Source organism: Ranitomeya variabilis, chromosome 1, assembly GCF_051348905.1.
Source record: "Ranitomeya variabilis isolate aRanVar5 chromosome 1, aRanVar5.hap1, whole genome shotgun sequence".
Classification (NCBI taxonomy): Eukaryota; Metazoa; Chordata; class Amphibia; order Anura; family Dendrobatidae; genus Ranitomeya; species Ranitomeya variabilis.
This window is the reverse complement of record NC_135232.1, coordinates 141,920,206-141,934,472: the sequence shown is the minus strand read 5'-3', so window position 1 is coordinate 141,934,472 and position 14,267 is coordinate 141,920,206. Positions and strand designations below refer to the sequence as shown.

Sequence of the window (14,267 nt, the reverse complement as noted above, 5' to 3'; positions counted from 1 at the left end):
TCTATGTAAATAAGTGAATTTGATTTTTGCCTGTACTGCTTATCTCTAATATCAATAAAAAAATGTAATTTTAGCAAGCCTATTAGGAATAAGTTAGGCTGGGGCTTTTAGCTCTTTTGCTCACTTTATTTTCTATAGTATTTGCCGCTGTTCTCAGGCATTGTTTTTCTCCTAGGAGACATAATTAAGATTATTAGTAGCTTTTAAAAATTAAATGTGCATAAACAATTACATTTTTATAGAGGTTCTCGGAACTGGAGTAGTGATATAGCCTTTACTTGACAGTCACCCACCCTGGCCCAAAGCTTCGCTAGCAACAGTAGATGAATGAACAAGCACAAGAACTTAAAGGAGGTACCGTACTTTCAAGTAACTTTACAGAATAAGCGGTCATATGTCTACATGAGAAATAACACGATTTCTGGTCACTATATGACTTATCACCTTCAATTGTAAAAAGTTTTCTCCTCTGCAGTGTCTATGATTTTCAATTGAGCGCCTGTGTGTATACTGGCTAAAATCATGTCCCCCATATGCTAAACAAACAGAAAGGGGATTCCTGCTATTCTTCCACTTTGTGGCCCACAGACAGAAGCAGCAGAGGCATCGAGGAAATTATACAACAATACTAAGCAGAATTGCTGTGAATCCAGCACTGAAACAGGCTATTTAGAAACTGTACAATATCTCTCGCTCTGCTCCTTGATCATCCTCCTCCCTTCTCCATAGAGTATAACAAGAAATTGAACCTGAAATATTATTATGCGGCCAGTCTGTCCTGTCTTGAGCAAGACGGATTTGAGCTTATTTTTCAGTGTAAATACTGGGAGGGAGAAATGTCTCATAAGTGGGGAAAGAAACTGATTTCTCTGCTATGTTACAAAGTTTCTTATATTTGCTGGTATTATTAACATTATGAAGTTAGAGCACTAAGATCTAATGTGTCAGCTTTTAAACAACTGTAGTCAGCAATGAAGCAAATTTCACACACATTTACTAAGCAGAAAATCTCATGTCTAAGATTCAGATGATACATGCATACTTGGCAGGGACAGTCAGTCTATGTCTGCTAGTAGAGATAACACCCAGAAGCAAATGTTCCCCTCTGTATAAAGAGATAAGACAATACTGTGAAAAACCATAACGTGTCTACACAGAACATATATTTCCAGTGTGATATTCCACTTTAGGACTTCTCGCTAATACTGGGAACATACACTACTGCAATGAATGTATAGATCTAAGAAATATTCAAGTTACATATTGGGACACAAAACATTACCGAAAGCGCAAAGTGTCCACAGCAGAAAAGCTTCTTGATGTGACACATTTTCTAGAAATAACAACAAAACCCATATGGACATAAATATGGGAAAAAGAAGAGATTCACTGATAACATTAAAATATTAAATTTTATTAAAGGTAAATGATAAAAACACACAATGTAGAAAAGCACATAATATAAAGCAGTAATACCGTAGGGGACGTTGGGCAAAAATAAGAGGCAGAAAAATATGTTATGGATATATAAGGAGAGTTTTAGGAAGGATACTGTTGGATTAAAAAACAAAAATACACAGTAGTGTGGTAACTCCCTTCCTTACAAATTAATCTCAATGTCCAAATTACCACCCTGGAGGCAGACCAGGTAAAAATAATAACAACAAAGGTAATATCCACCATATGCTGACTTGTTAATGGGTAAATGTGGCAATAGCCGCTAAACTAATCCTGTTAGTCAGACATAAGATAGGGTAAAAAGCAATAGTCATTACCTGAGTGGTGCTGCCATGTAATGGATGCCCAGGCCTCCCCTCACATGGCAATACTATGTCGGGTCGGTTTTTACCATCCCCAGTCTTGTGATCACCGTTATTTACCAAACAACAGCGATGGCAAAAAAAGTCAGATTTCCCATTCATTTCTCTCTCCTCTGATATGATCTAGCATACCAGAGGAAAGAGAAATGGCGTCCCCCGAGCCCCCCCCTCAGTACTTCCTGTGTCCCTGGACTCTCTGGTTCTGTCCCCCGGCCCTCTGGGTCTCCTTCTTGGAAGAAAATGGTGGGCGCATGCGTAGTGCGCCCGCCGAGATCTGCCGGTTGACACCCAGCAACAATAGGAGATTTTTCCTATTGGTTCATTTTGATAGATCCTATCACAGTGATTAAAATAAAAAAAGTAAATCAAATTCCCCTTTATCACCCCCTCAGTTAGGTAGAAATAATACAATTAAAAAAGTGTTTTTCCATTCTTTGAAGTTAGGGTTGAGGTTGGGGTCAGGGTTAGAGCTAGGGTTTGTGTTGAGGCTAGGGTTAGGGTTGGGGCTAGGGCTAGGGTTGTGGTTAGAGCTATGTTTAGGGTTGGGCTAGGGTTAGGGTGGGGCCTAGGAATAAGGTTGAGGCTAAGGTTAGGGTTGTGTTGAGGTTACAGTTGGGGTTAAGGTTGTGGTATTGGGGTTACGGTTGTGGTGTTGGGGTTAAGGGTCAAGGTTGTGTTGGGGTTAGGGTTGTGTTGGGGTTAGGGTTGTGTTGGGGTTACGGTTGTGTTGGGGATACGGTTGTGTTGGGGGTTACGGTTGGGGTGTTGGGGTTAGGGTGGTGTTAGGGTTGTGGTTAGGGTTGGGATTAGGGTCAGGGGTAGGGCTGTTTTAGGTTAAAAGTTGACCGTCGATTTCTCAATTTTCCAACAAAATTTGCAAAACCTTTTATAGGAACCACATCACATTTGAAGTGACTTTGAGGGGTCTATATGACAGAAAATGCCCCAAAATGACACCATTCGAACATCTGCACCACCCAATGGGCTCAAAACGACATTCAAGAAGTTTATTAACTCTTTGGATGCTTCACAGGAATTAATGGAATGCGGAAGGAAAAAATGAACATTTAATGTTTATTCACAAAAATTTTACTTTAGATCCATTTTTTTTATTTTCGCAAGGGTAACAGGAAAAAATGGATGCCAAAATGTTTTGGGCAATTTCTCCTGAGCATGCTGATATCCCATATGTGGAGGAAAACCACTGTTCAGATGCACAGCAGTGTTTGGAAGGGAAGGTGCGCCATTTGACTTTTTGATTGTAATATTTGTTGAAATAATATAATTGGTGGATGCCTTGCTGCGTTTCAAGAGCCCCTGGTGTGCCTAAACAGTAGAAACCGCCCACAAGTGACCCCATTTTGGAAACTAGACCCCTCAGGGAACTTATCTTAATGTGTGGTGAGCACCTTGAATGTGCTTCACAGAAGTTTATAACGTTGAGCCATGAAAAGAAAAAAAAAATCACATTTTTTGCACAAAAATGTTTTTAGCCCCAAATTTTTTATTTTCGCAAGGGTAACAAGAGAAACTACAATTTGTTGTACAATTTCTTCTGAGTATGCAGATACCCAATATCTGGGTAAGCTAATGTTTGAGCACACAGCAGGGCTCAGAAATCGATTGTCATATATAGGGGGTTAAAGTGCTGGGTGTCAGCTGTCAGAATTGCTGAATACCCGGCGGTGATCAAGCACGCACAGCCCCTGTATGTGCAAAATCGCCTGTATGTATCTATAAAGTCCAAGTTCAGTAAGTGCCTTTCGACCTAAACGTATGGATATGTCCAAGGTCGTGAAGGGGTTAAAGGGAAAATGTCACCTCCTATTAACTCCTTCATGCCACGGCCAATTTCTGTTTTTGTTTTTTTTTCTCCCCTTCTTCTAAGAACCATATCTTTTTTGTGGGGCAAGTTGTACTTCTGAATGACATCATTAATTTTATCATGTGATGCACTAGAAAGTGGGGAAAAAAATTCCAAGTGCATTGAAATTGACCCGACATATGATGTAACTGTGTATCACATGTTGGGAGGGGTTGACCAGAAGTGAAGTCGGTGCCCTTAGTAAGGCAAAGCAAAGATAACCTACGCAGGCCTGCGCTACAACTATGCAAGCACAAGATTCGCAGGGACATGAGGATGACATAGGGTGCATCATCCACAGCAAGGCAGGTGGACGGTGATTCTGCTGATAAGAGAAGGTATAGATCCCAGACCATTGATGCCTATCAGATCAGACTGTGCTGATTAGCATATGGCGCAGGAGACTTACGCTGCCGTCACACTAGCAGTATTTGGTCAGTATTTTACATCAGTATTTGTAAGCCAAAACCAGGAGTGGAACAAATAGAGGAAAAGTATAATAGAAACATATGCACCACTTCTGCATTTATCACCCACTCCTGGTTTTGGCTTACAAATATTGATGTAAAATACTGACCAAATACTGCTAGTGTGACGCCGGCCTAATAAAGAGTATTTTTTATTATATGCAGGGGGCAGTTGGGGCACTTATGTACAGATTTATGGGCTATGGTCATGGACCAGATTAAAGTGGTGGCTTTAATTTATGTTGGAAAATTTGGTGAAAGATTTCCTTTAATTCTCGGAACTGTAAAATTAGCCTGAGACATTCATTAAAGAAAAAGAGATTCAGATATCAATTTAGGAAAGTGTTCTTTACAGTTAGGCCGGCGTCACACTAGCGAGTTTTACGGACGTATGAGAGGTGCAGAAAATACAGATTGCATATGGTACAATGATTCTCTATGTCCCAGCTCCTATCTGCCATATTTTACTGATCCATATTATACGGTCTTGTACGGCCGTAGAAAATCGCAGCATGCTGCGTTTGTCACTGTATTGCGCAAAAAAAATTGCCTATAAAAGTCTATGGGGGTGAGAAAAATACGGATTACACACGGACCATGCGTGTGTCTTGCGAGAAATACGCACCGGAGTTATAGAGAAAAACCGGCAATTCAGTGCGGTGTACAGTAAAATCACACTGACAGAATAGAATAGAATAGGTAGAATAAATGTCTACACATAGAATAGATATATATACATATATATATACATATGTCAGTGAGACACACATATATATATATATATATATATATATATATATATATATATATATACAGTGCCTACAAGTAGTATTCAACCCCCTGCAGATTTAGCAGGTTTAATAAGATGCAAATAAGTTAGAGCCTTCAAACTTCAAACAAGAGCAGGATTTATTAACAGATGCATAAATCTTACAAACCAAAAAGTTTTGTTGCTCAGTTAAATTTTTATAAATTTTAAACATAAAAGTGTGGGTCAATTATTATTCAACCCCTAGGTTTAATATTTTGTGGAATAACCTTTGTTTGCAATTACAGCTAATAATCGTCTTTTCTAAGAACTAATCAGGCCGGCACAGGTCTCTGGAGTTATCTTGGCCCACTCCTCCATGCAGATCTTCTCCAAGTTATCTAGGTTCTTTGGGTGTCTCATGTGGACTTTAATCGAGCTCCTTCCACAAGTTTTCAATTGGGTTAAGGTCAGGAGACTGACTAGGCCACTGCAACACCTTGATTTTTTGCCTCTTGAACCAGGCCTTGGTTTTCTTGGCTGTGTGCTTTGGGTCGTTGTCTTGTTGGAAGATGAAATGACGACCCATCTTAAGATCCTTGATGGAGGAGCGGAGGTTCTTGGCCAAAATCTCCAGGTAGGCTGTGCTATCCATCTTCCCATGGATGCAGACCAGATGGCCAGGCCCCTTGGCTGAGAAACAGCCCCACAGCATGATGCTGCCACCACCATGCTTGACTGTAGGGATGGTATTCTTGGGGTCGTATGCAGTGCCATCCAGTCTCCAAACGTCACGTGTGTGGTTGGCACCAAAGATCTCGATCTTGGTCTCATCAGACCAGAGAACCTTGAACCAGTCAGTCTCAGAGTCCTCCAAGTGATCATGAGCAAACTGTAGACGAGCCTTGACATGACGCTTTGAAAGTAAAGGTACCTTACGGGCTCGTCTGGAACGGAGACCATTGCGGTGGAGTACGTTACTTATGGTATTGACTGAAACCAATGTCCCCACTGCCATGAGATCTTCCCGGAGCTCCTTCCTTGTTGTCCTTGGGTTAGCCTTGACTCTTCGGACAAGCCTGGCCTCGGCACGGGAGGAAACTTTCAAAGGCTGTCCAGGCCGTGGAAGGCTCAGTAGTTCCATAAGCCTTCCACTTCCGGATGATGCTCCCAACAGTGGAGACAGGTAGGCCCAACTCCTTGGAAAGGGTTTTGTACCCCTTGCCAGCCTTGTGACCCTCCACGATCTTGTCTCTGATGGCCTTGGAATGCTCCTTTGTCTTTCCCATGTTGACCATGTTTGAGTGCTGTTCACAAGTTTGGGGAGGGTCTTAAGGCCCCGTCTCACTTAGCGATTTACCAACGATCACGACCAGCGATATGACCTGGCCGTGATCGTTGGTAAGTCGCTGTGTGGTCGCTGGGGAGCTGTCACACAGACCGCTCTCCCCAGCGACCAACGATCAGGGGAACGAGTTCGGCATCGTTGAAACTGTCTTCAACGATGCCGAAGTCCCCCTGCAGCACCCGGGTAACCAGGGTAAACATCGGGTTACTAAGCGCAGAGCCGCGCTTAGTAACCCGATGTTTACCCTGGTTACCAAAAAAAACAAACACTACATACTCGCCTTTCGGTGTCCAGGTCCCTTGCCGTCTGCTTCCTGCTCTGACTGACTGAGCCGCCGTACAGTGAGAGCAGAGCGCAGCGGTGACGTCACTGCTGTGCTCTCACTTCTCACTGTACGGCCGGGAGTCAGTGAGAGCAGGAAGCAGACGGCAAGGGACCTGGACACCGAAAGGCGAGTATGTACTGTTTGTTTTTTTTTACATTTACGCTGGTAACCAGGGTAAACATCGGGTTACTAAGCGCGGCCCTGCGCTTAGTAACCCGATGTTTACCCTGGTTACCAGTGAAGACATCGCTGGATCGGTGTCACACACACCGATTCAGCAATGTCAGCGGGGCCTCAACGACCAAAAAAAGGTCCAGGCCATTCCGACACGACCAGCGATCTCGCAGCAGGGGCCTGATCGCTGGTACGTGTCACACATAGCGAGATCGCTATGGAGGTCGCTGTTGCGTCACAAAACTTGTGACTCAGCAGCGATCTCGCTAGCGATCTCGCTATGTGAGACGGGGCCTTTACATAGTCAGAAAAGGCTGGAAAAAGTGATAATTAATCCAAACATGTGAAGCTCATTGTTCTTTGTGCCTGAACTACTTCTTAATACTTTAGGGGAACCAAACAGAATTCTGGTGGGTTGAGGGGTTGAATAATAAATGACCCTCTGAAAAAACTTTTCCCAATTAAAAAAAAAAAATAAACAAAGAAATAACATTCTTTTTTGCTGCAGTGCATTTCACACTTCCAGGCTGATCTACAGTCCAAATGTCACAATGCCAAGTTAATTCCAAATGTGTAAACCTGCTAAATCTGCAGGGGGTTGAATACTACTTGTAGGCACTGTATATATATATATATATTTCATACAGTGCTAGATATCATAAAAGCCGGTAATTCAATTGCCGGCTTTTGCTATCTCCTTCCCAAACCCGACATGTTATGAGACATGGTTTACATACAGTAAACCATCTCATATCCCTTTTTTTTTTGCATATTCCACACTACTAATGTTAGTAGTGTGTATGTGCAAAATTTGGGCGCTCTAGCTATTAAATTAAAGGGTTAAATCGCGGGAAAAATTGGCGTGGGCTCCCGTGCAATTTTCTCCGCCAGAGTGGTAAAGCCAGTGACTGAGGGCAGATATTAATAGCCTAGAGAGGGTCCATGGTTATTGGCCCCCCCTGGCTAAAAACATCTGCCCCCAGCCACCCCAGAAAAGGCACATCTGGAAGATGCGCCTATTCTGGCACTTGGCCACTCTCTTCCCACTCCCGTGTAGCGGTAGGATATGGGGTAATGAAGGGTTAATGTCACCTTGCTATTGTAAGGTGACATTAAGCCAGATTAATAATGGAGAGGCGTCAATTATGACACCTATCCATTATTAATCCAATAGTACGAAATGGTTAATAAAACACACACACATTATTACAAAGTACTTTAATGAAATAAAGACACAGGGTGTTTTAATATTTTATTAGACTCTTAATCCACCTGAAGACCCTTGTTCTGTAAAAAAGGAAAAATAAGAAAAACAACAATATCCCTTACCTTCCGGTGTTCAGGTCACGTCCCACGATGTAAATCCATCTGAAGGGGTTAAATCATTTTACACCCAGGAGCTCTGCTAATGCAGTGCTCATGGCTGTAAAACCCCAGGGAATGAATGGAGTGCAGGGGAATGTCCTGTAGTTACCTTGAGTCGCGGTGATGCGCCCTCTGCTGGGACATCGTGGGACATGACCTGAACAACGGAAGGTATGGGATATTGTTGTTTTTTTATTTTTCCTTTTTTACAGAACGAGGGTCTTCAGGTGGATTAAGAGTCTAATAAAATATTAAAACACCCTGTGTCTTTATTTCATTAAGGTACTTTGTAATAATGTGTATGTGTTTTATTAACCATTTCATACTATTGGATTAATTATGGATAGGTGTCATAATTGATGCCTCTCCATTATTAATCTGGCTTAATGTCACCTTACAATAGCAAGGTGACATTAACCCTTCATTACCCCATATCCCACCGCTACATGGGAGTGGGAAGAGAGTGGCCAAGTGCCAGAATAGGCGCATCTTCCAGATGTGCCTTTTCTGGGGTGGCTGGGGGCAGATGTTTTTAGCCAGGGGGGGGGGCAATAACCATGGACCCTCTCTAGGCTATTAATATCTGCCCTCAGTCACTGGCTTTACCACTCTGGCGGAGAAAATTGCACGGGAGCCCACGCCAATTTTTTCCGCGATTTAACCCTTTAATTTAATAGCTAGAGCACCCAAATTTTGCACATACACACTACTAACATTAGTAGTGTGGAATATGCAAAAAAAAAAGGGATATTAGATGGTTTACTGTATGTAAACCGTGTCTCATATCCTGTGGGGTTTGGAAGGAGATAGCAAAAGCCGGCAATTGAATTAGCGGCTTTTATGCTATCTAGCGCTGAATTAAATATAAATATATATATACTAGCTATTGAACCCGTTCTACGCCCGGGTGGCGAGCATTTATATTGGTATATGGCCTCCATCCTGGTATGTGCTGCTCTCATCTTGCTCTCCCATCCTGTCATGTGCTGCTCCATCCTGCGCCCCCATCCTGTCATGTGCTGCTCCATCCTGCATCCCCATCCTGTCATGTGCTGCTCCATCCTGCATCCCCATCCTGTCATGTGCTGCTCCATCCTGCATCCCCATCCTGTCATGTGCTGCTCCATCCTGCATCCCCATCCTGTCATGTGCTGCTCCATCCTGCATCCCCATCCTGGCATGTGCTGCTCCATCCTGCATCCCCATCCTGTCATGTGCTCCCATCCTGCGCCCCCATCCTGTCATATGCTGCTCCATCCTACACCCCCATCCTGTCATGTGTGTGCCCCCATCCTGTCATGTGCTGCTCCCATCCTGCGCCCCATCCTGTCATGTGCTCCCATCCTGCACCCCCATCCTGTCATGTGCTGCTCCCATCGTGCGCAATCATTCTGTCATGTGCTGCTCGCATCCTGTGCCCCCATTCTGTCATGTGCTGCTCCCATCCTGTGCCCCCATTCTGTTGTAATGTGCTGCACCCATTCTGCCTGTTCCTATTTCCATTCTGCCATATGTTGCTCCCATCTTTCTCTCTCCGGCTCTACTGCCCGAGTGCGGCTGTGGTGAGTGCGGGCGGCTGTGGTGAGTGCGGGCGGCTGTGGTGAGTGCGGGTGGCTGTGCGTGGCGGTGGTGAGTGCGGGCGGCTGTGCGTGGCGGTGGTGCGTGCCGGCGGCTGTGCGTGGCGGTGGTGAGTGCGGGCGGCTGTGCGTGGCGGTGGTGAGTGCGGGCGGCTGTGCGTGGCGGTGGTGAGTGCGGGCGGCTGTGCTCAGTGCGGGCGGCTGTGCTCAGTGCAGGCGGCTGTGCTCAGTGCGGGCGGCTGTGCTCAGTGCGGGCGGCTGTGCGTGGCGGTGGTGAGTGCGGGCGGCTGTGCGCGGCGATGGTGAGTGCGGGCGGCTGTGCGCGGCGGTGGTGAGTGCGGGCGGCTGTGCGCGGCGGTGGTGAGTGCGGGCGGCTGTGCGCGGCGGTGGTGAGTGCGGGCGGCTGTGCGCGGCGGTGGTGACTGCGGGCGGCTGTGCGCGGCGGTGGTGAGTGCGGGCGGCTGTGCGTGGCGGTGGTGAGTGCGGGCGGCTGTGCTCAGTGCGGGCGGCTGTGCTCAGTGCGGGCGGCTGTGCTCAGTGCAGGCGGCTGTGCGTGGCGGTGGTGAGTGCGGGCGGCTGTGCTCAGTGCGGGCGGCTGTGCTCAGTTCGGGCGGCTGTGCTCAGTGCAGGCGGCTGTGCGTGGCGGTGGTGAGTGTGGGCGGCTGTGCGTGGCGGTGGTGAGTGCGGGCGGCTGTGCGCGGCGGTGGTGAGTGCGGGCGGCTGTGCGTGGCGGTGGTGAGTGCGGGCGGCTGTGCGTGGCGGTGGTGAGTGCGGGCGGCTGTGCGCGGCGGTGGTGACTGCGGGCGGCTGTGCGTGGCGGTGGTGAGTGCGGGCGGCTGTGCGTGGCGGTGGTGAGTGCGGGCGGCTGTGCGTGGCGGTGGTGAGTGCGGGCGGCTGTGCGTGGCGGTGGTGAGTGCGGGCGGCTGTGCGTGGCGGTGGTGAGTGCGGGCGGCTGTGCGTGGCGGTGGTGAGTGCGGGCGGCTGTGCGCGGCGGTGGTGAGTGCGGGTGGCTGTGCGTGGCTGTGGTGACTGGGGGTGGCTGTGCGTGGCTGTGGTGACTGCGGGCGGCTGTGCGTGGCGGTGGTGACTGCGGGCGGCTGTGCTGGGGGCCTGAGCAGGCGGGGACACCGGCACGCTGTGGGGGTCAGGTGCCGGAGTCGCCGCTAGCTCAGGCCCCCGGCACTTGCTATATTTACCTGTCCCCCATTCCACCGCTCTGTCTTCCGGGTCCTCTGGCTGTGACTGTTCAGTCAGAGGGCGGCGCGCATTAAGCGCGTCATCGCGCCCTCTGAACTGAACGTCACAGGCGTCCGCGCTTTCCGGCGCCATTTTCTTGAAGACACACAGCGTGTCTTCAAGAAAATGGCGCCGGAAAGCGCGGACTGCGCAGGCGCCGATTCCGGGAGCAGGGGGACATTCACGGCCCAGAATCGCGTCGGTGGAACGGGACAGGTAAGTATTGCATACTCACCCTCCTGGCTCGTCCCTGCTTCTCTGTTGGAGATCGCGGTGTGCGTTCAGCGCTTACGCATACCGCAATCTCCTGGGAGCGTCACTCTGTGGGGTCCAGACTGCGCTGGCGCTTGCGCTTGCGCAGTCTATAAAGGCTTCGGACAGAGTGACGCTCCCAGCGTTATATTATAGATATATATGTGTGTCTCAATGACATATATATATATATATATAGAGAGAGAGAGAGAGATACTGTATATATGTTTTAACGAACATTTGAGCACATAAATCCATTAGATGTCGGTTTTGCAATGCCTGCGAGAAAATATCACAGTACGGATGCCATACGGATTACATACGGAGGATGCCATGCGCAAAATACGCTGCCACACCCTGCCTACGGATGACATACGGATCACTATTTTGGGAACATTTCTGCGTATTACGGCTGTAAAAAACGGACCGTATTTTCATACGCTGAGTGTGACGCCGGCCTTAAAGTGTAAAATTCCCTATGATGTAGCATTGGCAGATACTATGCCAACATTTATAAGAGCACTGCATGATAATCTCATGACAGTGAGAGTTATAGTTAAGCAATAAATGAAATATAAGACTTGATCTAGGAAACGTGATGGACGTTTCATTTTTCAGCCTTAGTGACTACTATATTCTTTTTTGCACCTTAGCAATCTATAGTTATGTTTGTAAATGAACTAACCTCAATTTCTCCCAGATGAAGAGGTCCACCAGCATCTATAACAGAGACACATTCATGCGAGGTTAGCCGGGCTTTACTTTATCAGTCTGAATGTTGCTGTAGTTTCTAGGATTCACTTACGATAGCAGCGAAGGTCCAGGGCGTGGAAATACCCCAGATGATGAAATATCACTATTTCTCTATCTTTCACTGTGGTTCTGATCCGCCTGGATGCTTTAAAGTCTTCCACCTTCCCCACAAGGACCGCAGATTCATCCAATTCTACTGGCTCTGCGTCAATAGTTTGCTTTTGGCCCATGTTCTTTATTCACTAGTGAATGGCAAAAAAAAAATCAGTAAATTACACCTGTTTTTAAGTAACAGCTGGAATACTTATCAAAGACTGTTCCTAATTTAATGAGTACCTTTCATCACCTCTTTGGGGTTGCGCTTTTAATGGAAAACTGACAGTGAGCAGTTGCAGATAAGGTGATTTTGATAAATAAAATTAATTTGTAAAAATGGCCAAAAGAGCCACTAAAGCCACCGCTTACCCAACATTATAGCTGTCACTGATCGAAAACTGTTTTTTTTATCAATGTTTTAGTTAAAAGATCTCACGTTAACAAGCGAGATCTCAATATTTGCAAATGAGTGGGGAATGGAGCAAGCAGAACGCCTGAGCCTTCTTCATAGAGGCCTTAGCAATCTATGACAAAAATGTAATGGGTTAAATAGAAAAGGGCAGCGACAGACAGGTGAAAAGCACTTTTTAAACATTTCATTAATAGTATGTTCACAAAAGAAATTTCTTTATTTTTTTTATCAGGTGCATGTATTTCAGACTTTCAGATGAATCAGTCATCGAAATTTCTAGAATAAATCTGCTGCATGAGATAATATTCTTATCAGAGCCTGAAAGCTAAGAACACAAAATAAGCAGCAGTGCAGTGTCAATCCGGGCCATCAGTTCATCTGAAGTAACTGCTGGTTGTTTGAGGGCAGCTTTGCCAAGCTCTGGAACTGTATACTGACACTTTCGTCTTGCTCAATGGGTGCCAAAACCAAATTGGATATGACTTAAGTCCAGTTTATCACAGGGCCATTTAATGCAGGCTTTTTAGCCACAGCCAGGAATGGGAAAAATTGCAACTAAACTAACAGATATAGGCGGCACTTGGACTATTTTAGTAACTGGCTCTTGGGCACAGTGGTCAGTCTGGTGGATCAACATCTGTAAATGACTGTTGAACTTTTTGACCATTAAAATGTCCTTACATAAGCTTTTGCAATTCACTGCAAAATTATCCAAATGGTGTGAATTGAGGAGGCATAGTTACTTTGTAAATGAATGATGAGCACCTACAACGTGCCTGGCATACTCTAGCCATATCTGCAATACTTAATTTCCCCATTTCTTGGCTTTACTAAACTTTATATTGACAGAAAATGTACTTTATTCTATTCTTACCTATATGATTTCTTCTTTATATGATTATGGATTAATACAAAATTAAGATAAAACTCAATAACAAACAACAAGCACAGGTAGAAGAACACATGAAGATTTGCTTCCAATCTCTAAATTTCTACTTATGCTTTTTAATTAGTAAGTTAAATTAAACCTGCATGCTAGCACTACGTCACCCTCCACGTATGCCTTATTATACAGCTGATGCACCCCCTATATATTTCCATAAATATGATTTTCAATGTAACATTTACACCACTCACCAAAATCCTGATCAATGTCCCGTACTCCTGTGTGAATGGTAGTGACAAAAGTAAGTGACTCACGTCATTCAGTCTTGCTGGTAAAGGTTCCGCCCTTCTGATAACAAGGGCAAAGCATTGAAACCTGCTTTCAGAGGGTTTTTTTTTTTTTTGCTTATTGGACAGTTATAAAATGTTACAAAATTACAAGTTGTATCTAAAATAAGGATACAATATGGATTACTTTTAGCAACTCTAAAATAAATGAACTCAATAAGGCATTCATGGGAGAAATTAAAAAAAAATGTAAGAGGCATAGCATAACATGAAACTTCTGAAATAACATAATGTATAGCGCAGAACACAATTAAATCTAGCATGAATTGAATTGAATGAATGTTGCATAAAAGAACGTATTTTTCCACGTGTGCCGAATCAACCAGTGCAGTATATATCCATATACAGTACAGTCTATTTATTACATGAAAGTCATTTTGTTGTTTTATTATTGTTTTTATATTTTTTTTATTTATTATGTTACCAAATTATATATTTACTAAATGGTGGCCCGATTCTAACGCATCGGGTATTCTAGAATATGTATGACAGAACTGTTCAGTAAATGTAAACGTAGCATATAACAGCCCACATAGCATATAGCACAGCCAATGTGGCATATAGCACAGCCACGGAGCATATAACACAGCCCACGTG

At 45.1% G+C, this 14,267-nt stretch overlaps 1 protein-coding gene across 3 annotated transcripts in view; it reads right to left on the bottom strand.

The window, feature by feature from the left end:
• Window positions 1-13,752, bottom strand: part of RFESD (Rieske Fe-S domain containing) — a 29,823-nt gene extending 16,071 nt beyond the window's left edge. Inside the window, exons 1-5 of one of the 3 annotated variants that reach the window (XM_077280774.1) lie at window positions 13,575-13,752; window positions 11,982-12,171; window positions 11,862-11,896; window positions 1,283-1,333; window positions 148-171 (exon numbers count right to left, since the gene is read on the bottom strand). In XM_077280774.1, the coding sequence (XP_077136889.1) occupies window positions 154-171; window positions 1,283-1,333; window positions 11,862-11,896; window positions 11,982-12,159 (282 nt within the window). In that variant the 5' untranslated portion in view covers window positions 12,160-12,171; window positions 13,575-13,752 and the 3' untranslated portion in view covers window positions 148-153. Of the gene's footprint in view, window positions 1-147; window positions 172-1,282; window positions 1,334-11,861; window positions 11,897-11,981; window positions 12,172-13,574 lie in introns of those variants that run through there. The other 2 variants (XM_077280772.1, XM_077280773.1) reach the window with 2 other exon arrangements.
• Between the last annotated feature and the right edge of the window lie 515 nt (window positions 13,753-14,267).